This window comes from Argopecten irradians, chromosome 3, assembly GCF_041381155.1.
Source record: "Argopecten irradians isolate NY chromosome 3, Ai_NY, whole genome shotgun sequence".
In the NCBI taxonomy this organism is placed as follows: Eukaryota; Metazoa; Mollusca; class Bivalvia; order Pectinida; family Pectinidae; genus Argopecten; species Argopecten irradians.
In genome coordinates, this window is record NC_091136.1 from 33,321,361 (window position 1) to 33,335,017 (window position 13,657).

Consider the following 13,657-nt stretch of genomic DNA (forward strand, 5'->3'; position numbering starts at 1 on the left):
AAGTATTCAATGTTTATTCAATTTCAAATATTGAAAGGGGAAATTTGTTTATATATATAATATGGGTTACAACAACACATTCAACATACAATATCAAATTCCAAAAGAACCCAAACAAATATGTTTACCTACTTGAGAGAAATAACAAGGATATTGAATGATACATAATCATATTGCTGGTATAAAACAGTAGTTACTAACCATAGCTGTCATTGGTTACATCAAATATCTGCTTCAATGTCATGTAACAAAACAATGTCTTTGATTTCATATATATTTTTTTTGTTAGAAAGGGCGTAAAGTAAGGTCTGCCCAGAAGCATATCATGAGGAGACAAAGTGAAGAAATGCAAATCATTTAAGAGATATGCTTCATTAGTCAACTTAAACAAAATAACTTGTTCTTTATGACGTTGACCCCATCTCAGGAATTCTCGCTTGGATACTTTCTAAAACTATAAATGTTACTTGTTATAATATGCTGCTCTGTAATGTGATATTTAACACTAGAGATTTCTTTTATAGACTTCAGTTAGCATTTCTTCAAAGTCTTCACATACATAGCCTAGTGTATGTCTTCATTCAAATTTTACTGTTTATATTTTGCAACAAATATTTTAATTTGATCAAATTAGACTGGTGCTTATATCATTGATTAAAGGATATAGCTTTTTTTTCAATTTACTAAAAAATCATCATTGAACCGAAATTTATTGAAATCAATCCTCATTATATTTGAAATGTGGAAAAAGTTCTTCTTACAATTTGATTATTTTAAAGCAGTATCATATGTAAATGCTTAATTATTCAGATTATGTAACTGTGGGTGATTTGGTAGATTTTTCCACAACGGCATCTTAACAATTGATATTGACTACGAGTATCGGTAAATGCAAACTGTCAAGGTTAGTAGTAATATTAACACACAAACAATTAAAATCTTTAGAAAAAAATCTCCACAATTTTATAGGCAATAGCAATTATTCATACAACAATTACATACATACTAATAGAATGGCAATGCGAAAAAATAAATATTAATGGAATCTTGAAGAGAGAGCCACAGCGAAACAAGATTCTATCAACAATGCGTATGCTGTACCATCAAATATCAAGGAGCAAGAAATCATTTGAGACATGGGAGTAAACAAAACGACACTTATATGTTTAGATATATACATTCAAACACACTTTACTGAAAAGAATGGTCTATCTATATATATCAGCGACCTATTAAAACTGATGAAGTTACCAATACATTCAATAAGTAGGCTTCTACTTGGTACCACTACAATACGACAAGAGATGTATGCACAAATGGAATGCCTCAGAAACACTGCATGTCAGTAAGGTTGGAGCGTTATACATATTATCAAACCTGAGAAAGACCAGAGTATGGTGGTGATAAAGGATACTGAGACACCTATATATACTTTATATCTATAAGTTGTGGGACTGTCCATTGTGAGATACAATTACAAATAAGCTTTACGATTGTAAATCTATAACTGTAATACATAAAAGAGGGTTAATATATTAAGTACAAAATTTCAGGCCATAATAAGTTTAATATGATGACATTGCCTATCTTTAGAGGGAATTTGTTGATTCCCTAATTGATGCTGCAAACATATATATTTCCTAAATCAGAATTCATAGACATTTAAATATATATGTCCTGTTGGTAAGTTATCGGATCAAAAAGTGAAGAATAAAATGTTTCAAATTCTAAGTAGAAAGGTTTTTTCATCTGGATCTGCATATGGATGATATATTCATAAGGGCATAAAAATCAGTCTCCTGATACAACTATCAGGCTTTAATTATCAAGGATAGAAGCCAACATTGATTGTCGAATCTTCCATCAGTGTAATGGAAGTGAAACAGATTTTCAAATCAAAATAAACTTGAATTAATTAAACTTGAATTAATTAACAAAGATATTCCTAATGGTATACAGAGTTGGATAAATTTAATTTGCAGTGGATCATAAATATGAAATGCAATCTTTGACAGAAAATTCAATATGAAAAGTCTGCATACCATCAATTGTCATGAGTCTTATAAGATAAAAAAAAATGTTGGCCCTTTCTTCATATTATCAAGAAGGTATTGCACTCTAGCTGCACATTCTGTCATTCAAATGACAAGATATATTAGTCAGGATTTTGTACCAGGTATTTGACGCATACTTCATTAAATGATATACCACAAGAAACAAGCACAAATACAAATATGCACAAAGAAAAATAAACCTCAAAGAAATTTAATTTGGAAAGCAATAATATTTAACAGACGCCTTAACTAGTTAAATCTGAACCTAAATTACTAAAACAGAATTATCAGCTAATTGAAATGTAATGCACCTTAATTTGTGTCAGATCTTCTGTTCCTAACAGATCAAATTTTGATAACGAATGGTGACGTAATCTTTCTTATATCTTATTGTATACTTGGAGTGATAAATAATAGGACGAAGAAGATGAGAGGCACTCAAGGCAGATAATGTGTAATCATTGAGAAAGAATTATAAATAGCAAGGGAGGTAACCAAATATACTGAAGCAAAAAAGAAAAGAAGCGAAGATTTCAATAAACAAGAAGGAAATCCTTTTTGATCTCTAGATGTATATCATTATACAAAGCGAGGTACACACCAAAAAATTGGTTACAATCTGCGAAAAATAACAGCAATAACTGTTCGGGGTACTTATTTGAGGTATTGGTATTCAGTTGTTGTTCAGCTGGGGCTGCATTCTTATAGTGTATTTTTGATGACTAGTAAATATAAAATATGCATGATAGTTCTCTACAATACAGAGTAATGTGTATGCATCAAATCAGGCAAGTATAAGGGAGCATGAACTATTCTGTTGGTGAATAACTGAACAGAATATCGTAACTCTGTTAGATCAGTGCGGTGATACATTTACTTTGCTTGTCACATGACTGGCCATCAATACATAAATATTGTAAAGGCTGTATTCTGGTCTGGAGAATATAACTGACCTGATGTGTACTAGAACATCTAATGAATATCTTGTTTATTTCTAAGGAGGATAACATGTACCTAGATACAACATAATGACTATTGTACATCAGTTCAACTGGATTGTCAGTTACACAATTGAACTCATACTTTCTTCTTATATGTATACGAGTAAATTCTAACTGATACTTTTGTTGTTGTTCAGAGCATAATGAAAATAAACAGAAATTCCTACTATATACAACCATGATTTAATCAACCCCACAGATATGACATCCAGTTAAGTTCTATACTCGATAACATTTCAAGCATAATAGCAAATTCTAACCCTACATATCAAAGAAATCCTCAGAGCATATATGTTCAACCATTTTACTCTTTCATGACATACAAGATGTATACATATATACTTCTTCTCAAGCCTACTTGATAAGATTTGTTACATTATATACACAGACATGTTTGATTTGATCTTCTTCAAGATTATCAATTGACAGATTAATCAGATTTTTTTTTGTTCAAATCAACAAACAGATATTTGATCGTTTACCATAAATTGTACAATTACTAAAGCTATACAAGCTGGATCTATGTTCTTTTTGGTCATATGATAGTAGCATGCTATAAATGGCACAGCAACAGTATATGGTAGCGTGTACCTGGTATATATATATAACTTATATATCAAACCTTAATAAAGGGTATAATTAATCTTATCGTACAAAACAAATGAATACACAAAACAAGAAAACAGTAACAATCCAAACAGATTTTGTAACATTAAAACACATCAAAGTCAATTTGATAAGTAATAAATAAAAAAAAAGAACAAAAATTTAACAGACAATAAAATTCACTCCCATACATAATTGTAGTACTGTTTTGACAGCATAAATAGTTTGTATGTATATATTTTTATTATATATATATAAATATAATTTTTACCCTCACTTCAATCCCACATAGAATGCTATAAGCTAAATTCTTTTAAAGGTAATAACATACCAGGTATGCTAAAGTATTTTTCCAAATAAGCAATAGATGCAAAAATACTTGTTCAATTCTATCTTTGATATTTAATAGACAGTTTGCAGAATTATAACCCAATCATTACTATATAGAAATATTCTTTTCTTAAACTTCTAACCTTACTGTCTGTACAAATTCAGCTTAGCATACTACTTACATTAGGTATATTGAAGTGAGATTTAAAGCCTTCAGCAATTTTGTTAAATCAGTGGTAGACAAGAAAACATGCAATTTTAATAAATCTTTTATGTTAAAATGGCAAAAAAAAACATTTTAGAGAACTGGTTAAGGATCAAATTTTACAACACGTAAAATTAATCTAAAATATATCTAAGACACTGTTAGAAAAGCACACAACTTTACAAGGAATGACAGTGTTCAAATCAGCGCAAGTCTTCAGACATCTTGGTGGAGCTTATAATACTGATTATTACCATAAAGGTAGTTAATCACCTATTTTATGGCATGACCATTATGCATGGATGTCAAAATTTGTCTTTTTTGTACAACTATGTTGGAAAGACTGGCAAAAAATAAATACAATAACTGCAATATCAAGTTTGTAATAATAGATTGAGCAGTGCTTGTAATCTATACACTATTTTTTAAAACAATAGCTTTACAGTTGTAAAATGTCCTTAAAAGGACAGGTTGAACTGATCAATGGTTCAAGTCTTGTCTGAGAATTTTATATAAGATCTAATGGGAAAAAATGCCAGTACAGAGTATATCAAAACCTCGAAATTCATTCTTGCTCAAATTTTTGAATGTCTAACTCACTTTAACAAACACTATACATATTGTTTTCTAGGGCATCTTATCTAAATCAGAAAAGGTGTTTCAATTTAGGAAAAAATGAAATTAAAGGTATATTCAACAGAAATTATTCGATCAATGATAATATAAATGAAAGTACAAATCAATTACATCAAACATCCATCTCTGTCTGATAGGATTTTATGACATAAGTTTTTTATTTGACGATATCTGTACTTGTTCTTTTAACATCTTAATCATGTAAATATTTTCTTTAAAACAAAAGAAAAAATCTTTGGTATACAAATACAAGTAGCAGAGACCTCAGACAAGACAATGAATCAGCTTTTGTTAACAGCATGATTCGCACACCAATGTACTCAGAACAATAAACAAACTGGGAACAATGTCTGAAAATCGATGGATTCATCTGCAGCATTATATAGTAATTGCAATGTCATGGAAATAAGTTAAAATGAAATGTATTAAATGTTGACTTGACTATACATCTACCACCATTTTCTTGTGCACATCCATATTTCCTACAACCTGAAATGACAAATAATGAATAGTATTAAAAGTAACACTACACAAATATACAATGACGGCTCTTACTGTATCACATAAAACGTTTATTGTGTATAAACTTTCATGCTTTTGTGGATGCTGTTGATCCATATGATCATAAACAAAAACTATCCAAAAAGAGTTTGTGCCTTACAGTAGATTTTATACCTTTAAAATGAGGGATAGTGATAGCAAGCTAACATTTAGATATCGGTCATTTACAGAAATTGCTATATTTTTGTCCGCTGTGGTCCATGTAGAAAGGGGCCAGCTAGAGCAAAGTAATTTGATGTTGATAACAGCAGATCATAGTCTTCTTCGATTGTAAATCAAGACATATGTGATTTTTGTTGGAATTTTTCATTTTACAGCATTTTTAACACCTAAAAATGGCCAAATTCTATTGTCCGAATTGCTATACAACTTTTTAAAGCTTTAAAAAAAGTATTTAGAAGACAATCTACAAATAGGTATCCTATTTGAATAAAATGCACTGATTAAGAGTTTTTAATATATAAAAAACAATGACAAGAATTTTTCTATATATTTTTTTTCTGCATTTATATCTGTCCGCAATATTACAGTCATTCCTGTTACTGTTCTTTAATTGTCCATAACAGAAAAGTTCCCTTTCCTTAGAACTGTTATATGCTAGTACTGAGTAGTGTATGCACTCCCTCTCTAGAAAATGAGCTTTAGATGTAGATGAAAGTGTTTTGTAAGGCGGATTTTGATTTATAAAGTCAGATAAGGAAAGAATCACTTTTACATGTCAGTCCTGTTACCATGGTCATCTCGTAAGTATATGTACCTAAACTATGACATTTACCATTTTTATTTTCAGAATTAGTTATATTTTCAAGAAATATAACTTAATTTGATAGGACATGTTAATTTTATATTTCAATAATTGAAAACATTAAGATTCTGTCATTCCTGTTACCATTGAAAAGGTAAGGAATTACGCAATGTGGTAACAGGAATGATAATTGATATGTAAAAGTTCCATACCTTTCATGTTTAAGAAATGATCTTGTTGATCATTATATTGTTTTGACATTTTAAAGTCTGTATTTCAAATTTGAAATTCATAGCAATATGCTGGTAGTTGTTCAGGTCAACTTTTCATCCATGGTAACAGGAATGATTGTTTCAATAAAATTAATTTTTATTGGCCTAGTTTGATGTCATCTTGTTCAAATAATACTATTAAATTGAGCTAAGTAAAAATCATAACCAAATAATAGCAACAAAAATGTTTGTACAACTGTATGACTTTGAAAACATTCAGAATTGAAACCAGGTAACAGGAATGACATATGGTAACAGAAATGACAAAGTCGCAATAAAAATAGTTTAACTGATATAAAAAGATGAAAGTTGCATATTATAACTACACCTCATTCAAGAAATTTCCATTTTATTGAAATCCTATGAAGAGAAATGTAAAATGTGTGGATTTATTTTGTATTTGACCATTAAATTTGAAATAGTAACAGGAATGACATGTGTAGCTTTGTCATTCCTGTTACTTGGTTTATTGTAAATTTCATATTTATGCATAAAGTACACATTTTTTCTACAATACTAGAGACTTATCACATTAAGAACTAATTAAGAAAATAGATATATCTATCATTTGAATGAGTTGAGGATACTTTAAGTACAATCTATCATTCCTGTTACTGTATATCATTCCTGTTACCAATATCATTTTTTAAGATATATGGTTAGTTTCATATCAGAGCTATCACCTTTCTTCATTTATAGCAAAAAGTGAACAAAATTGACAATCTATATGCTTTTGATCAACTATTTGACAATTATTTATCAAAAATATCCTAAATGTTACATCCTGATTTTCAAATTAAAATCAATTTATAATTAAGACATAAGAATGAAAAGAATTGGCATTATATCTATTTTAATTGAGTTCTTTTGGTATATTTTGATAAGTTATGCTGACATTTCATGGAAAACAGTATAAAGATTATATATATTTTATCTGAATCGTTTCTCTCGTCATTTAAAAAGTAGTAACAGGAATGATATTTTCACTGACCTTGCATAGCATTATTTGTTAAATAGTCAAAATTTATTTTTTGAAAACGGTGATTCAGGCCTTTCTTTAGTTAAATTCAATGTTTTCCAGCTACTGTGATAAAAGTAACTGATTTATTTCAAGTTTTAAATTTCCATTTAGCTATGCTTAAGATTGGCCATTTCTGTAGAATGATCCATATATCTTGTTATCATTAGTATACCCCTCCCCAACTATATTGCAGGGGATATAAATGCATTATTTCTGAATGCGTATAGCAATTTTATCAGTACCAAAAGGTAATTGCGGGAACAAAGGAAATACTGAAAGATTGACACATATGTGAAGTGTGTGGACTGGAATAAGATAATTTGAATCTGATTGTAACATACTCCACTTACTGTGTATTTGTATATTACAGAGTTATCTGCCCTTGTGGGTAGGTATTGATTAAACCAAAAAAAAAAACAAGAGGCCTAGAGGGCCTGTATCGCTCACCTGGTTTGTAATGCCAAGTAATGTCCTGAATACAGGTTCATTGTTTCTTTTCTGAAGGAATTTTAATATTTACCTCTGATTCCCCTATTGGGTCCCGCCCTTCCTCCCCCCAGCGGGTCAGAGGCAAACTTTATACAAGTTCTGTTCCCCTTCTCCCAAGGATGTTTGTAGCCACATTTTGTTACAATCAATGCAAAACTCTAGGACAAGTAGCGATTTATAAGAATAACTTCTGTTTCCCCTATTGGGCCCCGCCACTCTTGTCCCCTGCGGGTAATAGCCAAAATTTATACAAGTTCTGTTCACCTTACCCCAAGGATGTTTTTGACCAAATTTGGTTACAATCCATGCAGAACTCTAGGACAAGTAGTGATTTATAGGATTTACCTCTATTTCCCCTATTGGGCCCTGCCCCACTTGTCCCTGGGGGGTCAGAGCCAAAATTTATACAAGTTCTGTTCACCTTCCCCCATGGATGTTTTAACCAAATTTTGTTACAATCCAAGCAGAACGCTAGGACAAGAAGCGATTTATAGGATTTACCTCTATTTCCCCAATTGGGCCCCGTCCCTCTTGACCCTGGGGGGTCAGAGCCAAAATTTATACAAGTTCTGTTCACCTTCCCCAAAGGATGTTTTTGACCAAATTTGATTACAATCCATGCAGAACTCTTGGACATGTAGCGATTTATAGAATTACCTCTATTTCCCCTATTGGGCCCCGCCCCTCTTGTCCCCTGGGGGTCAGAGCCAAAATTTATACAAGTTCTGTTCACCTTCCCCTAAGGATGTATGCGGCCAAATTTGGTTACAATCCATGCAGAACTCTAGGACAAGTAGAGATTTATAGGATTTACCTCTATTTGCCCTGTTGGGCCCCGCCCTCCTGCCCCCGGTGGGTCAGAGCCAAAATTTATACAGGTTCTGTTCCCCCTCTCCCAAGGATGTTTCTGGCCAAATTTTGTCAGAATCCATGGAGAACTCTAGGACTAGTAGCGATTTAAAGGAAATGTTGACGGACGGACGACGGACACCGCGCCATGACATAAGCTCACCGGCACTTCGGGACAGGTGAGCTAAAAAATGTCTGTTAAGTGTTACCTGACCCACCCTAATTTTTTACCCCCAACCGTAATTTTTTCCCCACTTTTCTTAGAAAAAATATTAAAAAGTCTGGATTTCGATCTCAGACTCTGGTTCCGGCCATCATTTTAGAGTGTAAACAAGAGGCCCAGAGGGCCTGTATCGCTCACCTGGTTTGTAATGCCAAGTAATGTTCTGAATACAAGTTCATTGTTTCTTTTCTGAAGGAATTTGAATATTTACCTCTAATTCCCCTATTGGGCCCCACTCTTTCTGCTCCAAGGGGTCAAAGCCAAAATTTATACGAATTCTGTTAACCCCAAGGATGTTTCTGACCAAATTTGGGTGGTAAAATCCATGCAGAACTCTAGGACAAGTAGCGATTTTTAGGATTTACTTCTATTTCCCTTATTGGGCCCCACCCCTCCTGCCCCGGGGGGTCAGAGCCTAATTTATACAAGTTCTGTTCCCCTTCCCCCAAGGATGTTTCTGGCCAAATTTGGTTACAATACATGCAGAACTCTATCATTAGTAGCGATTTATAGTATTTACCTCTATTTCCCCTATTGGACCCCACCCCTCCTAACCCCGGAGGCTCAGAGTCAAAATTTATACAAGTTCTGTTCCCCTTCCCCCAAGGATGTTTATGGCCAAATTTGGTTACAATCCATGAAGAACTCTCTGACAAGTAGCGATTTATAGGATTTACCTCTATTTCCCCTATTGGGCCCCACCCCTCCTGCCCCTGGGGGGTCAGAGCCAAAATTTATACAAGTTCTGTTCCCCTTCCCCCAAGGATGTTTCTGGCCAAATTTGGTTACAATCCATGCAGAACTCTAGGACAAGTAGCGATTTATAGGATTTACCTCTATTTCCCCTATTGGGCCCCGCCCCTCCTGCCCCTGGGGGGTCAAAGCCAAAATTTATACAAGTTCTGTTCCCCTTCCCCCCAAGGATGTTTCTGGCCAAAGTTGGTTACAATCCATGCAGAACTCTAGGACAAGTAGCGATTTATAGGATTTACCTCTATTTCCCCTATTGGGCCCCGCCCCTCCTGCCCCTGGGGGGTCGGAGCCAAAATTTATACAAGTTCTGTTCCCCTTTCCCCAAGGATGTTTCTGGCCAAATTTGGTTACAATCCATGCAGAACTCTAGGACAAGTAGCGATTTATAGGATTTACCTTTATTATCCCTATTGGGCCCCGCCCCTCCTGCCCCCAGGGGGTCAGAGCCAAAATTTATACAAGTTCTGTTCCCCTTCCCTCAAGGATGTTTGTGGCCAAATTTGGTTACAATCCATGCAGAACTCTAGGACAAGTAGCGATTTATAGGATTTACCTCTATTTCCGCTATTGGGCCCCGCCCCTCCTGCCCCTGGGGGGTCAGAGCCAAAATTTATACAAGTTCTGTTCCCCTTCCCCCAAGGATGTTTCTGGCCAAAGTTGGTTACAATCCATGCAGAACTCTAGGACAAGTAGCGATTTATAGAATTTACCTCTATTTCCCCTATTGGGCCCCGCCCCTCCTGCCCCTGGGGGGTCAGAGCCAAAATTTATACAAGTTCTGTTCCCCTTTCCCCAAGGATGTTTCTGGCCAAATTTGGTTACAATCCATGCAGAACTCTAGGACAAGTAGCGATTTATAGGATTTACCTTTATTTCCCCTATTGGGCCCCGCCCCTCCTGCCCCCAGGGGGTCAGAGCCAAAATTTATACAAGTTCTGTTCCCCTTCCCCCAAGGATGTTTCTGGCCAAATTTGGTTACAATCCATGCAGAACTCTAGGACAAGTAGCAATTTATAGGATTTACCTCTATTTCCCCTATTGGGCCCCGCCCCTCCTGCCCCTGGGGGGTCAGAGCCAAAATTTACACAAGTTCTGTTCCCCTTCCCCAAAGGATATTTCTGGCCAACTTTGGTTACAATCCATGCAGAACTCTAGGACAAGTAGCGATTTATAGGATTTACCTTTATTATCCCTATTGGGCCCCGCCCCTCCTGCCCCCAGGGGGTCAGAGCCAAAATTTATACAAGTTCTGTTCCCCTTCCCTCAAGGATGTTTCTGGCCAAATTTGGTTACAATCCATGCAGAACTCTAGGACAAGTAGCGATTTATAGGATTTACCTCTATTTCCCCTATTGGGCCCTGCCCCTCCTGCCCCTGGGGGGTCAGAGCCAAAATTTATACAAGTTCTGTTCCTCTTCCCCAAAGGATGTTTCTGGCCAAATTTGGTTACAATCCATGCAGAACTCTATGACTAGTAGCGATTTAAAGGAAATGTTGACGGACGGACGACAGACGCCGCGCCATGACATAAGCTCACCGGCCCTTCGGGCCAGGTGAGCTAAAAACACTAAAAAAAAAAAAAAAAAAAATCCTCCCGACCGACCCTTATTAATTATGCTATGTGCTTGTTAAGGTAACCCTAAACAAACTTTTTTTTTTGGCCTTATTAACTGTGTGCTTGTTAAGGTAATGTTATATTTTTCAATTAACATAATGTCATAATTTTAAAATAATCTGAGAAAGCAACTATCAGAACTTTTTCTTACAAATTGACCTAACATTTGATACCTACCCACGAGGGTAGATATGCAAAGACAGAATGCAATACTATGAGAACCCTTTCAGAGTACTTACAGCACAAAATTCTTCAAAAGAGATCTTCCCATCTCCATCAGCATCAGCATGAATGATGGTTTTATCCACTATTTGTTGGAGCTGCGTATCTTTAAGGTTGTTGCCTACCATCATTTTAAGTACTTGAAACAGTTCTCCGTTGGAAATATACCCATCCTTGTCCATGTCATAGATTTTAAATGCAACTAAAACACAAAATTTCAGCAACATGTAATTCAGTATAGCACTATTACAAAACAAACCTTGCAATTTATGGCATACATATGTAACAGGGTGCAAGATTTACAATAAATTCAATACCTGCCTCTGCCAGGGATCAAACTGGGGACCTCTGGATTACTAGTCTGAAGTTCAACCGATCGAGGTAAAGAGAAGTTCTCTCTAGCTGAGCGATATATTGCGGCTAGTATTGACCAGGGTTACACATATATTGGAATATAATATATTTTGTACCAAATACATATTTCGGGTAAATTTCAACAGAATATTAATATATAAGAGAATATCAATTGAGGATAGTTAGAAAAAAATTAAAATCAGTCACAGCTTAAACAAAGGATAATAAATATAGAAATAAAAGAAACTTTTATCATTTTTGTTCAGAAAAAATATAGTTTCCAAATACCATTCACAATTATTGCAACAAGTTATAAATTTATCATGTAATGATTTTATTACACTCTTTCATCTGATTTTTGTTATTGTCCATAAATATTAATATAATTGATCAAATCTGAAATGTAACAAGAAATATCTACCATAAATGACTCCATATGAAATTAGAACGGATTCCAGTCAAATTGTGATGGAATTTGTATGACTTGACAGAGCAAATATGGTTATAACCGGTATATACAGGTACTTTACCCCCTCCTCCCATTTCACAACAGAAATAAAAACATACAATAAGTTGGAAAACAACGATAGTAAAAGTAGGTCTACTTACATCTTAATTTTGATAGTTTGTCTCCTTTTACACTAAACTGAGATACACCCTCAATAAATTCTGAAATAAATCAATTTGTTCTCATTAACCAAAGAGTCAACAAAGATAATGTTGATTACAGTGTATTTGCATCTATCATATTCATACAATCAATGCTTAAGTAATGACCATTTCAAAACAAGAGCTGTTGGAGAACAGCAAAGCTTGCCTATTCAGAAGTTGATGTTCATGTATTTACTATTTAAACATGGAAATATGACAAATTAACAGACTCAAAAAACCCCTAAAGGACCCCAAATTGGTAGTATTATCACGTTCAGCATCCATACACATTAGGAAAATAAAATCATAAACATTTATGATGACTTATGCTTAAACAATTGACAAAATAGTAACTTGCTCAAAAACTTTAACATGGAAATATGACAATTTAACAGACTCAAAAAACCCCTAAAGGGCCCCAAATTGGTAGTATTATCACGTTGCATCCATACACATTAGGAAAATAAAATCATAAACATTTATGATGACTTAAGCTTAAACAATTGACGAAACAGAAACTTGCTCAAAAACTTTAACGTGAAATGGGACGCCAACGCTGACGCCGACGCCGGGGTGACAACATTAGCTCCCCCTATTCGTCGAATAGGCGAGCTAATAAATTTGAAAAATTCAAACTTCTGCAGGATATTACTAATTCACACATAGTTGAAGTAATATCTTTAAAATTCAAATCAAAATATGTGAAATATACAATTAAAACAAGGCAATGTTTTTTTAAGCAATGATTTTTCATTTTTTAATATTATGAGGTTATGAAAGAAATTCTGTTTGCAAACTGTGTGAATTTGTGTAGTGGATTCTCACAAAAATTTGCAAACAAGGTCTAAAGTTTGCAAACAAAATTTAAAGTTTGCAAACAAAATTTTAAGTTTGCAAAACAAAATTTATTTCATAATCCGATAAAATTAAAGAAATAGTGAAATCAATGCTTACAAATATGTTTCCTGACTACTTGATCGAATATGTTTACACATATGATTTCACTGATTTTCCAAAGGATCATTTTTCCATATCAATATGCAACATCAATGTCTCTATTGTGACGTTGC

General features: G+C 34.0%; 1 protein-coding gene across 1 annotated transcript in view; it reads right to left on the reverse strand.

Moving 5' to 3' along the window:
- LOC138318309 (calcineurin subunit B type 1) overlaps positions 1 to 13,657 on the reverse strand; it is a 17,007-nt gene continuing 3,350 nt past the window's right edge. The window contains exons 4-6 of the mRNA XM_069260528.1: positions 12,546 to 12,605; positions 11,600 to 11,784; positions 1 to 5,321 (exon numbers count right to left, since the gene is read on the reverse strand). Of these exons, the coding sequence (XP_069116629.1) occupies positions 5,274 to 5,321; positions 11,600 to 11,784; positions 12,546 to 12,605 (293 nt within the window). The 3' untranslated portion in view covers positions 1 to 5,273. The remainder of the gene's footprint in view (positions 5,322 to 11,599; positions 11,785 to 12,545; positions 12,606 to 13,657) is intronic.